The 24,909-nt window shown below is 37.9% G+C and overlaps 1 protein-coding gene across 1 annotated transcript in view; it reads left to right on the top strand.

Annotated features, from left to right (window-relative positions):
• Positions 1–15,544, top strand: part of LOC139739106 (solute carrier family 49 member 4 homolog) — a 30,894-nt gene extending 15,350 nt beyond the window's left edge. Inside the window, exons 5-14 of the mRNA XM_071649724.1 lie at positions 1,277–1,492; positions 2,703–2,749; positions 3,645–3,707; positions 5,012–5,141; positions 5,482–5,503; positions 6,228–6,386; positions 7,131–7,198; positions 8,430–8,548; positions 10,767–10,949; positions 14,568–15,544. Of these exons, the coding sequence (XP_071505825.1) occupies positions 1,277–1,492; positions 2,703–2,749; positions 3,645–3,707; positions 5,012–5,141; positions 5,482–5,503; positions 6,228–6,386; positions 7,131–7,198; positions 8,430–8,548; positions 10,767–10,949; positions 14,568–14,749 (1,189 nt within the window). The 3' untranslated portion in view covers positions 14,750–15,544. The remainder of the gene's footprint in view (positions 1–1,276; positions 1,493–2,702; positions 2,750–3,644; positions 3,708–5,011; positions 5,142–5,481; positions 5,504–6,227; positions 6,387–7,130; positions 7,199–8,429; positions 8,549–10,766; positions 10,950–14,567) is intronic.
• Positions 15,545–24,909: the final 9,365 nt, after the last annotated feature.

Here is a 24,909-nt window from a genome sequence, read left to right as displayed (position 1 = left end):
TGTGATTCATTTCACATTGTAATAGTATACAGTCTTTGCAATTTATTTATTGTCTAGCTATCCTTGGGGGACTGTTAGCTTGTAGACTTCATGTACACATTGTAGTAGGTCTTGTTCTAATATCATTTTAACACGATTGTAATTCTACAGTGAGGTGTGTGTTTGGCGCATAGGTTTTTTGCTGATTACTTTATAAAATCAATAGACAGCCACTGAAAGAACTCACTCTAGTTTACAGATATGTACACTGCAGTATACTGGTTACTCACATTTATAGGCTGTATTTTATTGAATGAGATTTTTTTTTCCTTTGTCAAGGAGCAGAGTTGAGAAAAGTAGGAGCAGTGCTGGGGAAAATTCAACTTGGAGACAGCATACATTGTACATTGCCTTTAAAGGCCCCGTCACACTACAGCGAATGCCCAACGAATGCCCAGCGAATGCCCAACGAATTCCAAGCGAAAGTCCAACGAATTCGAAAATGTGAAGACAGTTTGCATGTCTGACGTTCTTTGAATTCATTAGCTAGTCATAGGGATTAGCAGAGATACGCTGGAGATTTTGAACATGTTTAAAAAAAAATCGGCTCCAGCGTATCTCTGCGTATCCCGATGAATAGCTAATGAATACAAAGAACGCCAAGCATGTTACAAACTATTCTAGTATTACCAATGGATCTTAACTTATCTTCAAATTTTCAAATTTATTGGACATACGTTGGGCATTCGTTGGGCATTCGCTGTATTGTGACGGGGCCTTAAGTGCTACAGCAGGCAATATTTTGGCATGGTTTTGGATTTTGTTACTATCTCTCAACTCACCAACTTTTTAATGATTAAACCATCATGAAATGAATGGTGTCTACATTTAATACTTCTTTAAAAATGGGAACTTTTCCTTGTGCCGCCCCAGTTTATTTGTCTATAAATAAATCCAACGTGATTACAAACTTGTTTATGTTACATCAACTAGGGGTATGAAATCATGGTTTGACATTATTGGTGGCGTGGTGGCCCCGGGCCTATAAAAGTTGATGTCTGGCCACTGTCTTTCCAAAAAGGCTATCTTTTGGTGGCCCAATCATGTGCTCAAGATTCAAAATGGATTGTTCAATGTATATATCCATTTATAAATTTCAGGCCACTACAGTGTACATTTCTTTCTTTGGCCACGAAAATGTCAGATTTAAAGATTCCATTGACAAAATTACATCTTCCTCTCCCCATCTGTCCCTGTACTTATCACTCTCTCATCCTTTCGCTCACTCAAACTCCAGGTCAGCAAACATGGGACAGCTTTTCATCGGTCTCTCGGCCCCGATTCTCATGTCTGGCGTGACCACTCTGTCTGCCCAGTGGTTCGCCTCCAATGAGCGCACCACGGCAACAGCCATCTCCTCCACCACAGCGTATCTAGGTGTGGCTGCCTCTTTCCTGATCGGTCCCCAGATCGTGCAGGACATCTATCCCACGCACACCAACGAGAGCACAGTGTAAGACGGTATCACCATCTCATACACCTTGCAAGTGGTTCTCAGTCGCATCACAAACCATTCTTACCTGTCACATTGTTGTGATAAAATGCAATTGATGGTGATAGAGACAAAGTCATTACTTCACATTATATTTCATCTATTCCTTTGTAAATAACTATTTACTAGACAAAAGTGTATTTGCGACATCTCTTTAATCTGGCCAGTTTATTACAAATATGATCATGATGAATAGATTTATATATATTTCATACTCATGACACCTATATTATCATCTGAAGTTTTCATTAATCATGACATTCAAGGTACATTGTATATGATTGCTATTTCAGGGGTGAGCAAAGGTACCACATAGTGTCCAGGCACTTAATGGGAGCTGCAAAGTGACTTGCCTTACTAAGCCTCATTACTAAAGATATCATATGATTATGTGCCACCCAAAATGCTCTAGAATAAAACCTTGCACGCTCTCTACCATTCAGAATGCAGACTTAATTTTTATGGGCACAAATTTTGTTCTTAATATAAGCTGCATCTTCCTTTTTTGTAGTAGGTCTTTCTGTTTTACCAGCAAAATAGGTGTGGTTTAACACCAATGCATACAGTAATCCATGTGGAGATAGCAAATTATGCCAAGTATTCCTTGAAGAGATAGTATTAAATGTCGCAAAAATGTAGTGATAATTAGTATAAAGTCCTTTGAATAAGAGAAAGTCGTGATAATTTAGATATAAACTTAATTTCTCATGTGTCATGGAAGCTATACAGTAACTGTTGTGTAATCTGTATTTAATACCATGGTAGTTCATTGATATATCCAATAGTGCATACTTTCAAATACATCCAGATGGTTGGTTCTTTTTTCACATTGTTTACCTACAAAGTGATTGTCCTTTGTGATGTAACTGTCATATAGACAGCTGTTGGTGTTATATGAAGGGTTATACTCATGTATAGAGCCCTGAGTTCGAACACATTATCATGATGATTCCATATGACAGGTTTGAGTGTCTGGTGTTGTATGATTTACACCACCACTTAAATGGCACTTTTGATTCATAGGTATGTCATGAGATAGGTGCCTGCAGAATGATGAATTATCTGAAAGATGTATGTGTGTGTTTGTGTATTGTAGCTTTGAGAAAGAGATTAACTCCCTTCAGATGTTGTAAGCTTTCTAGTGATACTCTTCATGTTACTTCTATTGCAGATCACCTTTAGAGCTAACTGATGTGACTGAAGCAGAAGAAACAAAGGGTATGTATCAAAAGTCATGGTGCCTACAGTGCTCTGTATCATAGTAAATTTTCTTTGCTGCATAGACATTCTGCTGAATAATCTGTGTGAACCAATGTCATATTGTCTGCACTGGTGTCATGGATAGTCCCAATCTATTTGATATCTACATAACAGCAACAAAATGTCAATCAACTACGCCTATCAGTAGGGCCTATGCTGGCAGAGCCCAAAAATGTTCATGCAGTTTGTCTGTTTTTTCTTTGATATGTGGTATCCGAACAACTGACAGTGTTGATGTACTGCACTTGGTGTTCCTCCACATAAAATCTATGTTGCTCAGCAGTGTCTGTATGCACCCTCTGGAAGAGTGTACGTAGCTATAGTCTATAGTTAACTCATTTTAGTTTTGTTTTAGCAGCAGTGTTTCAAAAGTCAGTGGAGTAAATGTAAAATCTGTTTCATTATAAGCAATAATTCACCAATAATCACTGCCCTCCAGCCAGCTATTTTTGTGTGTTTCTGGAGTGTAGTCAGGGCTGCACACTAACCCACTTTTTCTACCAGTCCGACCTGTCCCTGTTGGACCAGTTGGCAGTTTCTCCATTTGTTCCTGATCCAAACTCTAACTTATCCTTGCGCTGTTCTTTTTCTGGACTGACCTTGATAATTTTATTTCATTCATTTATTTTTTTTTACCAGTCGTGTCATACCAGTAAATTTGGCACTTTATAAAAAGTTACTGGCCCAACAGTGATTTTTACTGTTCTGGAACCATCAAACCAGCACCAGTATTAAGCAGTGATATAGTGTACATCACTCCAGAGTAATTTATATAATTTTTTTTCTCATGGCAGCCATTCCACACTCCTTTTCTTCTCCAACATAGAAGTTTTGACGATGGTTTTCATTTCAGAAGAGTATGATCCTTTGGAGCTGCAGATACGCTTGACACAAATCAAAACCTTGCTATTAGTCGGTGAGTTCAAAAAACAAGAAGAACGGTTTGAAAGTATCATTGTAAAATTACCATGTTATTAGTGTTAACCTGATAATTGCTTGTAGGTCTTTAAATGTTGTTGTTACAGTCAATAGAAGTTACTATCCTCACGGACTTTCCACTTGTTCACAAATAAGCCACTAATGCTGGAGTCAGTTTCAAAGCAAATCTTTTGGACATTTCTTAGCCCCTCAAGTTGTTCTAAAGAGCTGTTTCTCTCATTTTGGCTCCATTCTTTGAACCTGGTGATCTGAATGAGATTTGCAAACCTCATTTCACACAAAGGTTGAACGGATTTCCTTTATCCTTAGCAAAGCTCTTGAATGACATAACCTTTGTGGAAAATAAATACAAACCTGTCTAACATTTCTATGAAATAGTATTGGTCTCACACCTGTCCATAGGTGGAATACCCAAATCATATCTCTTTCATCCTTGTGTTATGCTGCGTTTACATCATGTTCTCGATGGCCATGGCAGTAACGTTTCAGGCTATCGTGGACAAAACGGGATGGACGTGAGACAACGCAGTGAGACGGGATAGATTAGACTTGACAGGCCATGATTGCCTCGAATGCCACATCAGGTTTTTAAACTGACCAAAAATTTGCCACTGCAGTCCTGGTCCTAATGGGGAACATTGCATGTCATATTTATGGGGTGAATGCAACAAAATGCGATGGCATGTAATAGGCATGTAATAGGCTATAGCAAAACTTGGAGGCGGTCTGTAGCAGGACGTGACAAAGAATTATAGTCTATGCATTGTAGCCTGACTAGAAGTCGTGAGAAGAGGGTCTGATAATATGTTCACTGAGGCGAGAACTGGAGCAAACAAGACCAGAATGCAGAGGGGGAAAAACAGGAGGACATCTCTTCTACCCATGGTGCACTGCATTTCGGGCAGACGGGGCTGCCGTGGCCACCAGGAACTGGTGTAAATGCAGCATTAGATGAACCTCTAAGGTTTCTTATGGTAACAGGAGACCCAGTGGGTGCAGCACTCACCTGAGTATTGCACATTCACATTCCATGCATTCTTGCAGACTGTGCCTGAGAAGAACATTGCAAACTTTGGGGGTGTGGGGGGGGGGGGGGGGAGCTCTGTCGGTGTCCAGGGGAGCATGATGTCCACATAATTCTATCACATAGGCAATAATACCTGCCAAGTTTGTAGAAAATAATGATGTATGATGTCATAAACACATGTACTATTTCAAATGTGTATGTTGTAACAACCACAATAACCATTTACTACAATTTGTGCTATCAAATCTGCCCAGAGTTTGCTTGGACTGTTTGCCTTTTTGTGGCAGCCTTGATATACTTCCCTGCCACACCCATAACTCCGCCCACCGCATCAGCTATTGCTGAAAGAGAAGACATGAAGTCCGGACTCCTTGCCATTGTCAAGTAAGTCTGAGACTAGTCTCTGTTGTCATGGTTACTACTTCTAGAATAGTATGTATGTACTGGAATGAAATGGACATCTTTCAGAAATATGTCTACCAGTGAGTGTATTCCATTGTTGTGAATTCAGCACCTTCAACTCGCCAAAGAAGTTGATTGTTGTTTACTTTCATTATGATTGTGTTTGTTTGAATTAAATCTTTACTCTCCATTGGAAATCTGGTGTTTAAGCTACACCATAGTGCCACCCATCTAGAGTAAAAGCTCTTCACAAAGACTTGAAAAAAAGCATTATACTCAGAATTGTTAACTAAAATGTATTGCTAATCACTGCAATTCCCAGATTCAATACTAGAGTGATTATGGTACAACATCTGTATACATCTACTGGAAGAGCTATATATCCTCGAACTTCAGTAAACAGCATGAGATGAATTCAAATATGCCCAATTCTTAGATACAGATTTTTGCCCACACAGCAGATGATGTCTTCACAGTTCTACAAACATGAGTATGTGCACAATGGGCACCTGTGGAACAAGAGCAGTTGCAGTAAGGCTGCTAGGAATCTATATCTATTCAGTTCTTAATAATGATATGCAAGTTTTAGAAACGGTTGTAAGCTTGTTCTTGTGGTTATAATGATATATCGTCGATGGGGTGACAAGATCTCGTATCTCAAAAATGTTAGAAAATTTTTTTTGGCTTAATGGTCAAATAATGGGTCAAGTGATGTCTTGGCCAAATCCCAACTGTCTTACTCCAAAAATGAAGCCACCATGACATGTCAAAGGAAAGGCTTTCCCATTCACTACAATGCTTTGGCCACCATGTTTTTTTTGCTCTCCTGAACATTTGTCATTTTTGGGATACGAGGTCTTGTCACCCCAGCGACGATATGCAAGTTTTAGAAACAGTTGTAAGCTTGTTCTTGTGGTTAATAATGATATGCAAGTTTTAGAAACAGTTGTAAGCTTGTTCTTGTGGTTAATAATGATATGCAAGTTTTAGAAACAGTTGTAAGCTTGTTCTTGTGTGTGTGTGTGTGTGTGCATCCTCTTCTTTCCCAAATTAATTTATCAGGGCTAGGATATTCTTTGCTCTCTTTCTTTTCCCACCACATCTTCTCCCACATCCTACAGAAAGAGACAGTTCTGGATTCCCGCCCTGGCATTTAGCGTCAGTACAGGGAGCTACAACAGCTGGAGTACACAACTTGTAGCAATATTTAACAACAAGGTAGATCAGGTGAGTTAATTCTCTGTGCTTATTTCTCACATACACGAGATAATATCATATGAGTATCTTCATAATGTGCACCCATGTGAAGTTGAAAATTTTCAGCAAATCCATCAATGTTAAAGTGCCTGAACTTTGACCTGTGATGTCAGTTGTATCCATAGTGAGGAATGTCCAGTAGAAGTGTAATTTGAGGAAAAGGATAGACATGAGTAGGCAGTTTTTAATTGGAAACGTTTGCATGAAAGATCAAGTGCAACAGTTCATTTCACTTTGTGGAAATTGCAATTTTCTCACCATAACTTGTTAACTTTGTCTGATTGCAGAATGTGTAACTATTATAATCACATACATGGGCAAAATGATGAAAGATCAAAAGGCAAAGGTCAAAGTCTCTCTTAAAAGTGTAATTTTTCAGCTATAGCATCCAGCTAGGAAAGTCCAATGGGTATGTATGAAAAGACATATCATTTTGTGTAAAGGGGTGAAAAGTCAGTCCTTGTGGTGGAAGGCTGAGATTGAAAGAACTTCTGTCTACCTGATGTGTGGGAGCACCACTAGTGGTAGAACATACTTAATATGCCATTATAGGCAGAGGTATCCCAGTATGTGGCAGTCAAGTTTTGCTCTAGGTTTTAGTATATTGCTGTGTTGTGTTGTATTTCTTAACAATAGTGTTATTTCTCATCCCTGCAATGTTCTGGATTCAGTAAACAGATGAATTATGACTGTGTTCTCTTTATTTCTTCCCAGCCGACTGCAGCATGGATGGGATTTTTCTGCAATCTCGTTGGTGTCATTGGAGGCATTGTCTTTGGAAAGTGAGTCTTTGTTTTTTCCTATCATCTGCAATGTAAACCTTGAAGATGTATATTTATGTTTTATGGACTGTGCAAAAAACAACAACAAACAGAACGAAACAAAAATACACACAAGAAAATCCTAGTCTTGATTTATATGTACAGTCAACCTTGCTTAAGTCGACCTCGCATAAGCCAAATAATTGTATCCCCCGGCATGTATGCCGGAGGATACTCTGGATTCAGCAGCGTTACGCTGCTGTCTTTTCACATTCTTGTGAGCACTCTAGTGGCTACAAACCTTGACGGATTTCTTTGAAATTGTGTATGGAGGTTCATATTGGTAATATCTTGGCACCTGTAACTTTGGATGGTGCTGCCCCCAGTGTTTCATCTTTTGTAGGGTAAAATGCCATATTTTTTTGCATAGATTGTGTGCGTTCTAGAGGTCACATTTGTCATTAGATTTTGTTCAAATTTGGTATGGAAGTTTATCATAATGTAATCCCCAAGCCTTTTGATTTTGGAAGTGCTGCCCCAGTGTTCTGTCTTTTATAGGGTCAAAGGTCATATTGTTGGTGGATGGTTTGTGTGCCCTCTCTAGTGCTGGGGGATACAATCGCATTGCGAGGCAATGTAAATTTCTAGTTGCCTCTGTCAAAGTTTTTTTCAAGTCCTCTTCTCTTTATATTCTGCATGTATTGATTTTCATCCCTCATAAATCAAATTTTCCTTAAGTGGAAGCTATTTCTTCAGTCCTAACAGATTTGACTTAGGCAAGGTTGACTGCAGTAGTATTTATCATTGGACATTTGCTGCTTCCATAGATACATGTAATACACACATGCTGATTACACTTTAGGGTGTAGTTATACAGCAAATGCTTGTCAAGCAAATGCTTGTTAACTTTTTAGACCAAACACACAGGATGAAAAGCTAGGCTAGAGAAGGTGTGTTGTCTGGCACAGTCTTCTCTTCAAAATTCTTTGTATTTTGAAATAAAATGGCTCTTGATTTTATCTGCAGAGTACGACGTGCAGATGTTCAAAGTATAACCTTAGTTAACTCTGTGTTGCATACTTCTGGGTGCCTGTAAATCCACAGAATCCATTCATACAGCTTGTCAAGTCAGCTGACATAAATGCAGTCATAGATATAGAATAAAAATGCATTTATACAATGGGCATGGAAACATTTTTTTTCCTTGTTTATTTTTAGTTTATTCATACTCTTCCCTGATTGGCTCTTGCAGATTTGTGGACTCCATCGGAGGTAAAATGAAGATTGTTTTGCTGACACTTGTGTGTGGGTGTTGTGGATCCTTCTTGTGGGCTTCTCTGCTAGCCAACAGCTACATTCCTTTCAGTACAGGTAAGTCTGTGCATTGGAAGCATAACTCTTTATGTGCCGCGTTCGCACGCCCGACTTAGTCGATTGTGCCAAGCTTGCTCAAACTCACAGACCCGCCTAAATGGATCAATAAATTGCCAAATGCCACAGTACATTGAAAGCTTTACTCGCGATTATATTCCCCTCACAGTTTCGCTCGCATTATGTTATATTTGAATAGCGGTGCATCATAGGTATTTTCCATGTAAATTCTAGTTTTCTGTCGTGGTTGTACGTATGCCAGCAAAATTCATGCCCCCCAGACTTGCACAATAATGTAGCTACTGGCCATTTGCAAAAAAAAAAAAAAAAAGGAAAAAAAAAAAGGAAAGAATAATAATTATAGCTTAATGGCGTAAGACTTACATCACAGCAAGGCATAGAATTTTCTCTACACCTTTGCTCACTGTATGTCTAGCGTAAATGTGTCTAATGAAAAGCTGCATGGCTTTGAAATACAGAATGTTTTCCCAAAGTGTTCATGCATTACCAGGGGCGGATTCAGGAATTCCATAAGGGGGGCACAAAGCAGTTTGTATTTCTGGTGCCACTTCAAGGTTTAATCAGCTGTCAAAAAAAAAAAAAAAAAAAAAAAAAAAAAGGATCAGCCACTGATTGCAGTCTCAGAATAATGTGGCCACAGGAAGGTTTTACACCGTAGCACATAAAGAGTTTAATAAAGACCTGCTGACTATTGCTGCTCATCTTGGGAAAACCACAAAGGGTTGGCATCATTTTGTCAGCATTCAGTCATCCAGCCAAACTCAACAATGTTGTAGTCTTGTAGATTCATTTGGCAAGCCCACACAGATACAGTAATGTGCTCCAGACCAACTAGAACCAAAGTCCATGGTGACGCAACAAGGATCAGGGTGATTACTAGGCGATCTCTATTTGTTAACAGTCACTTTCCACATACAAGTATATGAAGTGGTCCAGCATACATGCTAATCAGTGAACAAAGCACAGTTTGTTTGTTTGTTTGTTTGTTCATTTTCCATCTGAGAAGATGGCTGGATAGCACATATTCAGCTACATTAAGCTGGTCTTCCATGGGGTCCAGTTGGATGTGAGGCAGGACCACTTCACCGGGTTAAACACTCTGCTCTTTGCGATGAATGAATGAAGCGGGATCTTTAACGTGCATGAGTTGTGACTCTCTCACACACAGGACCTCCATTTTATGTCCTATCTGAGGGACAGAGTGTTTTTGCCTCTTGCTAGAGGGGACGGTATGATTACACACAACATTGCTCAGTCCAGACTCGGGTATTGAACCTGGGTCACTTTGGTTGGAGGCAGATGCGCTATTGTATACCGACTGAGCTAACTCACCGTTCTAAAGGGTTCTGTGTATGGATGGCTGCAGTCAGCCAGCCATAGAAAGCCATAGAAAGCCAAAGAAATGGGTCTAGCATTTAACTCTTTGTGTGCCACATTCGCTACATGCGTCTCAATCGATGGCATGCCAAGTTCGCATATTTTGCTCAAATGCGCAAACCCGAACAAACCGATCAATAAATTGCCAAATGCCACAGTACAATGACAGCTGCACTCATGGCCCCATTCCTCTCACATGTATGTAGCTTGCATTGTGTAGTGGTTGAATATCATGCGGTGTTCCCTGTTGGATTTTCCAGTAAATTCGAAGTTCCTGTCACTGTTTTGAGTGCAAAAGACATTCGTGGACAATTATGTAGCTACTGGTCATTTGAAGGGGGGGGGGGGGGGAATCATATATTTGTCATAAAATTCACATTAAAGCAATGCTGGGAATTTTCTCTTCAACTTTGCTTATTGCATGTCCAGCATAACAAAAATCTATAAAAGGTAACATAGAGATGAAAAAAAGATTGCTTTCCCTAAGCATGCCTGCGTTGTTGTCTCGGAATAATGTGGCTTATGGGGTTAATGCCGTGGCGCATAAAGAGTTTGAATGTAGGATAAGTTTCCTCTTGTGTTTTGGTGCAGGGATTTGAAGCATTTGATCTTGAAAATGTATTTGTGCATTATTAAAGGGGCGAAGTAATTTTGTAGACAGATAGGTATCTTTTGATATACACAAAAAATGAATTTCACACTGCTTGAATTCAACAAGTTCTTTACACTGTCAGAAAATGATATGGTCTTTGATGTAAAATCACATTTCATATCCAGTTCATTAATATTTTTGTCTGTTTTATTTTTTGTTTCCTTTCAGTGCAACTGTATATCTCCGTCATTCTGTTTGGATTTTTCATCAACTCGACAGTTCCAATCTACTTTGAGATCACAGTAGAGGGCGCCTTTCCCGTCGGAGAAGAAACGACGACTGTCTTCATGCTCTGGCTTACCAACATCTTTTCACTGCTCTTCCTGCTCTTCCCAATGATTCCATCTTTGTGTGAGTAGAGATGCTGTAGGTTGTGATCATCAAATACTGTAAAAGTGGATATTTTCGCACGACTAATTTTTCGCGCTCGGCCGGGTAAGAAGAGTTTTGCGTGTCTTTAATTCTGCGGAATCAAGATATAAACTACTTGAACAAATGGCAAGCAAAAATGTTCGTGTGCTTTTATTTTCTCTCTTGTTTGTGGTTGCACAAAAGCGCGAAAATTTCAACACTGCGAAAATTTCCACTTTTACAGTATGTCACCATCTTACACTGATGATGTCACAGAGAAAAAAAAAGAAGAAGATGAAAATAGTTAACACTGTGATGGCTGAATTTCACAGATTGTCATACTGCAGACGGAGCTCTGTAATGATCTTCAAAAATACGAAAATGCAGCACCCTGCTCCCCCCCCCCCCACGCACACACACACACTTTTTGGCTCTTTAAAAAACAACAAACAAACAAATACAAACAAACAAAAATGGGGAGAAAAATTTTAATGATAAAAGCAAATGAAACCTAAGACTTTTGGGGTTCCACTCTGAGAACCTTCTCATTAACCCATTGAGGACAGACTGATTTTGCTACAACAGGCATTTCCCATAGACACCTGCCCGAGTATACTCGGGACTCGTCTTCAACGGGTTAAAGGGCGTGACGGAGCTTTGACTTTTGACTGAACCAACAATGAAAATCACTGCAAAATTACTTCCCCACTTTCAAAAAAATAAATAAATAACACAGCTGGAAGCAGCAGTAGATCTAGCTTATAATCTAAGCAGAGGATGCAGCTTTTGTCTTTGCTGTTAGACTAAACATCTGAGAATGTGGTGAGACTACGAATAGTGGAAGCATCCACCGCTCATATCTGATTGTCTTGTTTTAGTCGTTTTCTTATTATCAACCATGAATCAGTGGCAGTTTCTCGTACGAAAAAATGCCACGATTCATAGTCGATAGAAAGAAACCAACTGAAACAAGACAAGTCGATATAGGAGGTGGATGGTTCGCGCACTTCCACCGTTTTCGTAGTCTCGCCGCATCAGACACATCGCTTTACAATAGCAAAGACAATAGCTGCATCCTCCACCCAGATTATAGGGTACAGTAGATAATCAGTTATCACATCAGATCATCAGTTAAAGACCTAATAAAATGCTTGCAAAATGTTTTAATATGCAAAAGAAATGTAAAATATATGTCATGATTATCAATGTAAATATGTTGTCAGTGTCGTTCCGGTTTTTATCGCTTCTAGAAACTCCCCCAAATATCACATTTTTGGAGGACCTCGTTGCAGCTTTTGCGAAAAAGATAGTCACGTGACCAACACCCCTGAACCGATTGATGACGTATAAGCACGGAGTTGTGCTCAGTTAGCAGACGCCGCTCAGCACAAGCACTTAGATTACTAGCTTGGTACACGCGCGTACACGATAGCTAGCCCGGCCAGGCCCGGGCGCGGGATGTGTGCTCCCGGTCGACCCACTGACTGTCGACATGTACGCATTCGTACCACGTACATTATCACTAAGTTAGCTTGCACAAATACCTGGTACCTCGAGCATTATGTCTTCCCCTATATGGGTAAACTTCGACATTGATGATGATGATGATGATGAAGACTGCAGCTCTGACGATATCGCGGAGAAGAAGAGGAGGCACATGAAGTTGAAGGGGAAGATGGGGAGGGAGAGGCAGCCGCTAGTGAACCAGAACGTTATCGTGGGGCTGCACCTTACCGATATGAACCAGCTGCATCTCCGCCTCTGCCAGTGCAAGAGCGTATGAACATGGCAACAAGTCCGAGAATAGACCTCACGGAAACGATCGCCTGGGAAATACAGAGTGGTATGTCTGGTATGCCCCCATATACTGATTAGTTTAACGTTAAAAAGGATATACTGTATTCTACATGATTGACATTGTAAGTTGCAACTGTTTGTCTAGTAAGTAGTAGAAGAACACACCCAGCTCGCTCACAAAGTGATCGGCTACTCCGGCCGCAGCAAGCGGGAGCGTCCCGGCCGTGGCCTGGCCCGTCGGCCGGCGCTAACAAGTTAAACTACTAGTACTAGTAGTAGTCTAATAGTAGATCTAGTAGCAGTCTTCTAGTATTGTAGTCTACTAGTACTACTACTAGTAGTACTACTATTACCACTAGGTCTAGTAGACTAGTAAGTAGTAATAGCAGAATCTTTGGTAGTAGTACAGAGGCTACACTCTAGGGGGATATGTTACACTAACTTACAGGGTGGGTCGTGGCTCAAAAAAAAAAGAAGCCTGACCAGTTTCCCATGGTCAGTTTCTGCTGTATTTGTTATCAGTTATTTAGATGCGCCATTTTCTAAGAAAAACGATACCAAGAATGATCGTCAATTTTGGTCGAGTAGTTTTTGTGTTATGCTACAAATCGTACTGTGGAATAACTATACACAGCCCAGTCGCTGTACGTAGGTACGTTGCATTCGCACGGCGTAATTACAGCGTCTGGTCGGGCTAACTGTGGAAGGAAGCCCCAACGCCGTGCTTACTCAGTATCTACCGATGAACGCCACGGTGGGGCTGAATCCACAAGTAGGTCTAGGCCTATAAAGCAGGCGAGTCGCCGTAATGTTAGTACAGACACGCAGTGGTGGTGGGGCTATCGTGAAATAGGCCCCACCGCAGTTCGCGTGCACCGCCTACCCGTGCGTTTATAGCAAGCAAGGGTAGGTCCTCCTAGGGTTTAGGGTTAGGTAAGGTTGTATATGGTTAAATTGGCCATTAAATTAGTCGAGGGCCATATTAGGAAGTCGTTTTCGCCGCATTCACGAGTATTGACTGTGGAAGGCAGCCCCGCCGCCGTGCTTACCTACCGATGAACGCCACACGGTGGGGCTGAATTCACAGGCGAGTCTCCGTAGTATTAGTACAGACACGCAGTGGTGGGGCCTATTTCACGAGTTTGCTGAAAATAATGGATATCCAAGCGTACCACAGTTGTAATCTGTATTATTGGCAGTATTTAATCCGATACAATTCATTAAATATTCTTTTTTCTAAAGGCTTAGCCAATGATAATAGTGCAGCGCAGCACCTGCTAAGCTATGCGCTCGCTAGCTCGCTCCCCCGCCAGCGCTAGCCAGCCGCCAGCCGGCTGTCGCTGCGTTGCGCTGCGCTAGCATAGCCTTGCCAGCTCGCTGGCTATGGCTAGGCTGGTCGGACAATCAATATCGACGACTCCGTTCTTAGACGTCATCACAATTTAGAAGTGATAGTGCGCCGCATGCGGCAAAAGTATAGACAGTTTTCCAAAACCGAGGAATTTGCATCCATTATATTAACAAATATAGAACAAAATTCAGAACAGTAAAAAATCCCGCGCAACCATAGAATTACTTAGAATTTAACATTTAATATTATTACATCATTGAGAAAAAAATGTCTGAACTATTTAATAGGTCTTTAATGATCAGGTAGCTTTTCCATGTTCAGATTTAAATTCTTTTAGATATCTGTGGTCGTCCATACCAAGTTTAAGAGTGCACCAAACTACCATTGTATTCATTCATCTATTCTTTTCAACTTTTACTTTCTGTTATCTCTGTATTCATCTATCTTGTGTTGTTCTTCTTGTCCGACAGCCAATGACTTTGCCTGGCTGAACTGGATAATGCTGGCATCAGTAGTTGTCTGCGTACCCCTCATCTTGTTCTACAAAGAGCAATACAACAGACTGAACTTTGATGTTGATCACCATGACGACGTGGATGAGGAAGACCTGATGCCTTCCACTGAATTTGAAAATGGCCCTCAGCGGATCTAGGAGGCCAAGTTGAATGTGATAGGGCCAAGATATTTTTATACTTGTTCAGAGTCCTGAAATTTATTCTCAACCGCTCTATTTTTTTCATTAAAAAAAAGGCATTAATAAATACTAACTCATTTTAAAATGTTTACGAGGTATATATGTAACATTCGTCTTTCATTGTCAGAGTGACAAATAGGTGTTGGGTAATCAAGATGCAATTCGTGTTATTACTGTCATTGTTTGTGTGCGGTATAAATTCATGTCACTTCTGTGTGTACTCTCCGCTGTATTGGCGTTACTGCATGCCCTGGTTTTATTTCATATTGAAATGTGTGCATTGAAGGGATTGTGTGCTCTATGCAACCTTTTTTTTTATGTAGCTACACTGAATTTCAGTTTGTTATTTTTAATCCTGGTCAAAGAAGATTTTAATTAGGAGAGTCTTTCTTTGCTTGTTTGTTGGCTTGTTTGTTGTTGTTGTTGTTTTTTTTCTCTCTCAGGCTCCACCACTCTAGAATGTGTTTTTTCTTGTGTGTGTAGTGTATGCATGGATGTTGTTATAGTCTTTTGTTTTATTCGCTAGCTCTTCTTGTTATTTGCTGTTCTCTCTTTCTCTCTCTCTCTCTCTCTCTCTCACTCTCTCTCCTGATTCATTAGAGGCCAAGTCCACCTTTATATACATGTGGATTGAGTGAGTGTAGTAATATTAGTAGAACGCATCAGTAAAAATTTTGGGAAAAATCGGACAATCCGTTCAAAAGTTTTGAATTTTTAAAGTATCTGTGCAATCACTGCTGGATGAAGAGACTACTACAGTGCATGATGTCACATGCGTAGAACAATACATGAAAAATATAAAGAAAATTTCACAAGATTTTATATTTCGAAAAAAGTACACATTTCCTGGACTTGTCACTGATATATGTTATGGGTAATATTATTCCCCCTGCCTTCTGAAAGAGGGATGTCAAGTGTTCTTTTATTATGTGAGAAAACCATTCACATCCACATGTATATGAAGGTGTACTTGTCCGTAAGTCTGGTGGTGTCAGATCTAAAAAAAAAAAAAAACAGTCAAGTCACACAGTGTATTAATTTGTGATTGACCATGTGTTTATTCTGTGTTGATATTTGTTAACAATGTAGTCAAAATTCTAGATAGTTCATTCCAACCATGAACTGCCCAGGTGGGTCTTGAATCCTCAAAGTTGAATAATTACTTCCCAGTTAATGAAAGACAACAGCTCTGCCAAGAGAAAGACCTGAATTTCTCCTCAGAGAGCTGCAGAATACGAACATTATACTAATGTCATAAATGAATTTTGAAAATATTGTACTTTCTTATGGAAAATACCCAAGTAGCATGCATTTCTTATGAATTCTGCTGCAAAGTCCAAGTGCAGAAAGAAACTCAAATCTCTTGGGCTTGGTATGTGTGAAATAACTGAACTTAACATAAACTTAAACTAAAAAAGTCCACTTTTTCTAATTCTGAAACCCCCCCCCCCCCGAAAATCCTAGTTACAGGCCTGAATCCTCCTTATTTGGCACTATTTGGTTTGTTGTTCTTGCCTCCAAATTGCAGTGCAATACAGTTCCAACTCATTCGAGCTTTTAAATTTGTGTGTTTTTGTCTGTTTTAATAGTGTGTCAATTTCCACTTGGGTGCTTGTTTGTGTTGGCATTTGCTGCATTCTCCTTGCTTACCAATTTGCTTTCAAGGTACAGCAATGAATTTGCCCAACTGCAGGAATTCTTTTATTGTGTGTGGCATGTTTCATGTATACATACATGTAAAAATCAGCAAGCAATGGCAGAGATATAACTCACCAGGCAGAATTGCCCAGGCATGAAATTTTGATTCAAAATACAATTTTGGTTTGTGACATAATTCAATAGAGTTTGAAAGCTCTTTCACATGATGTAATCATCTTTTTTCTTTTTCGAACGTGCAAACCTTAGGCCCTTCTGCTGGGCAGGCCATGAACCATACCTCAACTTTTGTTGAAAAGTGTAACTTGTGTGGACAGCCTTGTTCTGATTTTGTTGTTGTTTTGTTTTGTGGAATACTACAGTGGAGGCTGTGTAGGAGAAAATCATTGCAGTGTAAGGAACAAGCAAGATATAATGACTGCATAAAGCAAAGATTTACCTTTAAAAGCATTTTAGCCCTCTATGGCTCTAACTTCATGTGCTATTTCTATTCCTTGATAAACTCTCAAGCTTTCCAGTGTGATGATTAGGATGACATTCCATAAGTTTTATAAGATGGACAGGATCTTTAACATGGCTTTCCTCTCAGGAGGAATTGTGTTAGTGGCTGTATGCAGCATGTGGCCACTAGAGCAGGTTTGATTGTGGGTATTTACTGAGATGTTTGAATGTGAAATTTTGGTGGCCCAGAAAAGAAGTGTATTGATCCAATATAAAAGGAAACATAGCAATCCATTTTCAATATTCTGTAAGTTGCCCAGTCGGGCTACTGGAAAATAACTTTTTTGGAAATTTGGTGGTCCGCCATCAAATTTCAGTGGCCCCAAACCACCATTAATGTTGTGTACAGACTACAATAGCCCAGCTTTATATAAATCATTTGTTTGCCCACAAAGCATGATACATGTACTCATATACAAGACCTAAATGTGTTAACTTTCCAATTGCAGATGAAACAAAACCCAGCTCTAGTGCTTCAATATAGTTCTAAAACATGAGTTAGAGATAGAAACATCCAATGTTCAAAATATTTATCACTATAATGAATGTTCAGTATAGTTAAATATACAAAATGTGAATAACAGTTATGATAAAATTGTCTCGAGAATAGACCATCTGCACTTCGTCTGCTGAGAATGATAAGGGCGTTAAGTTGCCACTAAACCTATAATGTTCAAGACAACTTAACATCCTTCTCATTCTCAACAGATGACTTATGGTTTATTGAGAAAAATAGTGATACATGTATCTCCTTATACATTCAATTTTATAGCAAAATTTTCATATGGTGGGATGTTTTGTGATACAACTGACCAACACATATGCATCAAATGTGATGACTTGAACATTTCTTGAATCACTGCTCCCAATGGTAGACAGTTCCTTTAAATGTCGTTAATTGTCCCCTTGAAGCATTGGAGTAGGAAGAGGAAAGATGATTTATTAAATTAAATTCAATTCAATTCAATAATTTATTTATTTCCATCATCACAAAGAAAAGAAAAGAAAAAGTTGACATAATCCAAAGTGATACAATTTTTTTTTCATTTCTCTTACACTCGTCTGATAAAGGATTTTTTCAATACAATATAAAGTTTATTATACACGAATGATGTCGTAAAAAAGAAACAATGCACTTTGTCATGGCAACAAGAATAGTAAATAATCACAATGATGGAAAACAGTGTTCCACTAAAAAAGCCACGCTTGTAAAACGTGGAACACTGGAACAAAACAACAACAGCACCAATTTGTTATACCAACAAGACATATTCATTTTAAATTCTTCTATATACTATTGTACATTTTACTCATTGATATAATGATGTTGATACTATGAACAATACTTACTAGGATTTTAGGATGCAAACGTATAAACTATATAACATATCACATTTGTGGCACAGACACTATGGGGCCAGGTGTGCCAGGAAAATTGAACGGAAAGGAAGATATGCAATCGGCCACAAAAAACATAACGACAACAACAACAATAACACAATACAAAGAAATAACAGAATTTGAAGAAATGCACTCAGACAGATACTGGACAACGAAGAACGAGGAAAATTTAAAGGGAGATCTCTCCGTCTGTAAAATACTGTAAAATACGATATTTTCGCAGCATGAAATTTTCGAGAGTTGCGTCTAACATTCAATGCATATAGTGTAGACAATATATTTAGCGTGCATTTTAATTTCGTGAAACTCGGCTCTCGCAAAATTCGCGAAATTAAAATGCACGTGAACATTCCTCGTTTTACAATAGTATAGTATTGGTTGAGGTGAGAATTTTTGTGAGATAAGGCTATACTTAATAAAAACAGCTGTATGAAATGTTAAAAAGTATGCAATTCTAAGAGGATTTCAAAGTTTGTTGATGAAAATCAGTTTTAAAATGGCTGAGATATCCAAGAACAAAGTGAAACAAGGTGATCCTTATAAAATTAGGATCTCTTTGTTTCTTAGATATCTCATCCAGTTCAAAAGCGATTTTCATCAATTAAACTTTGAATTTCTCTTATAGAATTATAGGCTTGTGCTCTTTCATATTTCATACGAGGTTTCTCATTATCTCAAAAAACAATCATCAAAACACGTTGGAAACCTCAAGTCCCATGTTAACCAAAAATGTATCATGATCCCTTTAAAGGGAAAGTGTCTGTCATATGAGGTACATTGTTATATCGAGTCTCTTTATGCCAGGTTTCCAGTGTATGTGTGTGGTATTGTTCTGAAAGGGAACTGTGAATCAGTACTGTGACTGTTGGTGGCAAACCAATCACTGTTGTGGTGTCACATGTCAGTTCAGTATTACTTCAAGGAAAAAAGAAAAGATAAAAAAGGTTTATATATATTTGTTCCTCTCTTTCTTTTGAGTGCTTCTTAATTTCTGTGTATTTGTAAAGTATTGTATCGACCTTAACTGGGTGCTAAAAATATTGTGCTATATATTGCACATTCAAAGTTACAAGAAAATGAGCCATGTCAAGCAAGTCATTAACTATATGCAGCCTGGTCACTATTTTTGTAAAGTTCTACTGCCATCATTGTAGGGTAATGTAGTGCATAGAGTCATTTGGTCGCCAGCCTAGAAAACATCTATAGATTACCAGTGAGACTCGTAAGGTGTGTACACAGATGTAAGTTAGCTATGAGACAATTTTTTGATGCGTAAGAAGAATATATGATCCAAGATACCAGTATGACAGCACTTTACTGACCTGATGCAGTATATTCCTTTTCTTGTTCTTAGACTAGGATGTTCATGTTATGCAATACATGTATATTATTGTCACTTGTTGAGATTGAGTTTAGTCGAATCTTGTGCTTCTTGAAGTTGTATTATTCAATTCATATTGCATTTGATTGTGTCATATCTGTATATCATAACTCATGTTCCAGTACTCCGTCAGTGTGTCATTTACCTTGATGCCATCTGCTTTTAGATGCTTCAAATTTCTGTTTGATTAATTTCATTTTGAAAAATGCTGTCATTTAACAGGTTTCATTTATAGCATATGTAAGTTCTCTTGCCCAACTTCATCAGAGTTGAATTGAAATCCATGAATAGGCATTTAAATTCGAAAAATTTTCATCAACTCTCTGCTCTCAAGGTTCATTTTCAGTCTTTGAGCATTCAATTACTTTTGTTATTATTTCATTCAATTTAGAGAGAAATTCATTCAATTTAATGACACAAAGTTGTCATTCAAATTCATGCCAGCTGGATACATATCCAATTATATCCCAAATATCAAATCCAGTTTTGTTTCTAGACACGCCTTTGCACTTTACATGTTTCAATTCAATTAACATGGTAGTAACATATATTCTTACCTCATTATTTTTATAATTTCCTATTTACCCTTTTCACATTCTGTGTTTGATTATGTAATATGATTTATATTTTCCAATGAACAGTTATCTTAATTACATTTTTATATATTTGTAATCTGTTAAATCTTTTCTCCAGTTTCACTTATTTCCTAACAGTATGGAGTTAACACTTACAGAATGATCATAACTCTTTTTTTTTCATATATTTATCAATATTCTTTTCTTTCTTTTTTACAAATTGTGCTTAATGTCATGTTAAGTGTTGTCAATATATATAACATTTGGATATTTGTTCTTTCTGCAATTATTCATAGTCGTGATGTACAGTCTCTTCAGCCGTCGCTGTACTGATACACAAGGCACCTTGACATGTACTGTATGTCTGAGAGTGGTTGCACCATTGTGTACGGAAAACAGTGCCCATTTCCTATGAATGCTTGCCTAGATTCATGAATTTGATGGTGCTGGTGCAAATTTGAATGCAGTTTACTTGCATTTATAATTTGAATGATTGTGCTTTTGTGCACTATTATGTGAGAAAAACTACATTGCAGTTAGTTTTTTTGTAATGTTGATCTCGGCGATCATTCAAATTTGTTTGAAATTGAAAGATTACTTTAGTAAATCACATGCAGTTTTTATGAAATTGGGCTGGAAAAGCTAAATATTAGAATAATATATTCCATATTTTTTTTTAATGATACTTCACTGACAATCTTGTTCATTTGAAAATATTTGTATGAGTGCATTTAATGTTTGCCCAAGTAAAAAAGAAAAATGTCTTGTTTGTATAAGCTCTCTTGTGTGTGCATGTGATTCACAGTGTATGCAATATTAACAATGTGTATACTTGTAATGAATTGTATAAAGATGGGTATATTTTGTGGCTTCATAAATTTTATTCATACAAAAATTAGAAATGGTTTTGACCTGAATATAGTCCTTTTTAACACATGATCTCCATGTGAAATCACTTTGTGTATAGTGTTTGAGTGCAACACAATAAGTTTATCATAGCAATCTCGTAAAGGTAGTTCTTTGATCTGGTTGTCCATTGGTTGATTGTGCCTGGGTGTGTGTATGTGTGTGCGTGTGTGTGTGTGTGTGTGTGCGTGTGTGTGTGTGGGTGTGTCAGTGCCTGTCTGTGCAAGTCTAAGTGTGTTTAAGGAAATAAATGTATGTTTTTTTTTTTTTTTTTTTTTTCTGGAGGCGCACACAGTTATCAATTATTGTACCATTGTATCACATGTATTTTTCTTTTCTTTTCTTTCTTCTTCTTTTGTTACTGTTAACGTTAATTTTGTTAATGTTATTGTGTTTTCTAGTCTATTTGTATGAGTAGCAAAGTGCGCTTAGAAACGTCAGTATGAAGCGCCATATAAATGCAATTATTATTATTATTATTATGTGTGAGTCAACAGTGTGTGTTCCTGTCATGTCATAATAAACAAAACTTGGCAATTTTGTTTGCACCTGAGTTTCAAAAGAAACAGTGGGGGAGTAATAACAACATACATGTGTTATGACATTATAATGATAATAGTAATATCAATAATAATTATCCTATTTTAGTGACATGCACACACACTGGTACATGAATAAACATACACAAAAATCTAATGCAGGGCAACATAATGAGTATACTATGTATGTGAGAGAGAGAGAGAGAGATAGACTCTCATCTGTACACAATAGAGATCCAACTAAGATTGTCATTATATAGCTATATTTGTAACTGTGATGGACTGTGCAGAATGTTCATCAATATTCATATCACAATGCTTGAACATTACATTTTCAGAATATCTTTATAGCACCAGCATTTACCTAAGGCATGACACACATGAGGGAAAAGAAAGAGACAGAATGGGGATCGATTTCAGGGCCCCGCCTTATCAAAAGATGTAATCGATTTTAAATTTCCTTACCACACAGGCTGCCATAGACCTACCATAGAAATCAACTTTGTAATCAATTCTAACAGGGCCCAGATGTAGGCAATAGTATCACAATTCTGTACCTGCAATACTATATTGTTTTCTGTCTGTCTGTCTATCTAAATCTCGTGTATGTCAGTTATCTTTCAATATAGGCCTATGTCTGTATGTATCTATCTATTAATACCTCTATAATTATGTCAGTCTGTCTTCATGTGTGTGTATGTATGTATGTGTGTATATGTATGTATGTCTATAATCATGTAATTGATACATGATATCGGGATGACTGCATTGTCTATAGTTCTTCCTTTTAGCGTCCGTCCCTTAAGTCCAACTAGTCTTTCCTGAAATGCGGCCTATATATCGGCATGGGAAGCTGACCTCGTTGCCCTGCTCTCTATTTATCAAGTTGATCTTGGCAGCTGATTATCAGCAGGGTACACGCCACGCCCCCTTTCAACCAAAAAACAACAGAGGCAGTCATGTGTAGGCATATGCCGTGGCATGTTGGATCCACTGATCTCTATATCATATGTATGACTATCAGGTTGGATAAAAAATCTTGAAAAATTAATAAATGCTCAGATATCTGGCTAGCTACAGTACCCTTCCAAGACTTCTCACCTGTGCTGAGGTATGTTGATCTATCTTCATTTATGTGTGAGCCTCCTTTTATCCATGGCCTCTCTGAATGTTTCATTTAGTAATCTAGGGTATTCACAGCAGCATTATGATTAAATTTGCCGCACTCAAATTGCACTTAGCTCCTGTATGCTTATCTACGCATAATGAAATCATGTTATCTTATAGGCCTATATGTATTGCCTAATGTGCGGAAATGAAATAACTTATACAAATTTTGTTGTTCATTATATCCTCATTTTAAACCTACCAATGAAGCCCATCCAAAATCTGAACTACATGTCCATTCGCAACAGACATCATTCATTTAGTGGAGGCAAAGACACCCATAGGGGTCTTTGTTGGAGGTCTCAATTATAGTTTGATGGAGATATTGAAGTCTCATTGGAACAGTATTCAACTTGCAGCTCTGGGGAATACAATGTTAAAGTATAAAATCAACCCTTAATATTCCCACAAAGTGAAAATTATAGGGGGAGACGTTAGAATCTCTTAGGGAGTAGGTTAGCGGATGTATACCTTCATGTAGCCCAATACTTCAAGAGCTATACATTTACACTTGAAAAATTTGATCACAGAATGAGTTGAGTGTCATTCTTAAATATGAAAAGTAATTCCATCTTTGGATAGAACAAAATAAAACCTCTCCAATGATATCTTATTTGTTGGATAAGAAGAAATATCCTTGAAGTTATGATTAGAAATATTCTATATTTTCTTATTATTATTTTCTACATTTTAGCAGGTTAAATTGCAAAAATCTCATAGTCACAAGAATGGAGTTAAGTTGTTTTGGATCAAACTTTTCACTTGCTGCCTGGAGACCATTTCCTTTAAACGCAGTTTCAATTTCGACTCACACATATGCTTTAAATCATCAATAATAATATTGTTCTCCACTTCGTGCAGGGTCATAAATAAACCCAAGCCATTATACATAGTTGCAATATTATTATTGGCCCACTTTTGTTTGCGACATGGTTTGTTGAAGCTATTGCTATTGAAACATGTCCTTTTTTTCTCTCCTTTAGTCCTGAAATGACAGACTTCAAGAACAAATGATGGTCATTTGATAATAATATGACTGTAGTGATATTCTGTAGTTTTATTAATTGATCAATAAAATAGTCATTGTGTAGGCCTAATGGTGCGACTATTCATTTATGAATAACACCATTATTACTCTACATACTAGGAGATCTGTAAAAACCACTGATTTCAAATGTCTTGGCATATAATGCTGGTTGCATGATGCATGCAGCAAACTGTATGTTACAACCTTGGTGTTGCACCATATTAAAACACATTTTCAGAATGCAAATGTCTTTTGGTTTCTCATGTGATATGAAACAATTGTAAATATACTCATTCTTATCTTTATGATGAAGTTGGATGATGAGATTCAGCAGTGTAATTACAACTGTATATGCAAATTAAATCAAAATACAGTATTTCTGAACATCATTTTTCTCATTCTTGATACAGAGATTTCAGCCACTACTAAAAGGATGGGAGCACCACAATTTTACATTCTCTTGTGAAGAGGGAGCTCAAAAGGAATCATCATCATAAAGACAACCAAAAATCAACAATGATTCACAGATAACATCATCACTATTATGATATCTGTATATTTTCATTAATCTACTCTCTCCATAAGATATTATCTTCTTTCAAGCAATAAAGAATAATGTATGATCATTTTTGACTGTTTATTGTGTAGATGAATATTATTCTATATATTGCACATGGCCCACACATCATACCATTATCTCAGCTATTTATACCTGAAATGTGCCATTATTAATTACTACATACTACATTATTATAAAGGAAATAGAAACAATTCAAGGGAAACTGAAACCAAGGTCTATAAGAACTAATCCTGTCGGCAAGTGTAAAGGAGTTGTTGACAATTGAGCATACTGTGCAATGCCAATTATGCAGGTCTTGAGTACGTTGCATGAGAGTTAGAGCTATCTACGTGAACATATTAGTAACGAGGAGTTCCTCTGGCAAGCACACTAGAGCTTAATTGGC

The sequence above is a fragment of the Diadema antillarum genome, unplaced genomic scaffold (genome assembly GCF_040938485.1).
Source record: "Diadema antillarum isolate AM-2024a unplaced genomic scaffold, OU_Dant_1.0 seq00000782_RagTag, whole genome shotgun sequence".
Classification (NCBI taxonomy): Eukaryota; Metazoa; Echinodermata; class Echinoidea; order Diadematoida; family Diadematidae; genus Diadema; species Diadema antillarum.
This window is presented reverse-complemented; position numbering and strand designations above follow the sequence as displayed.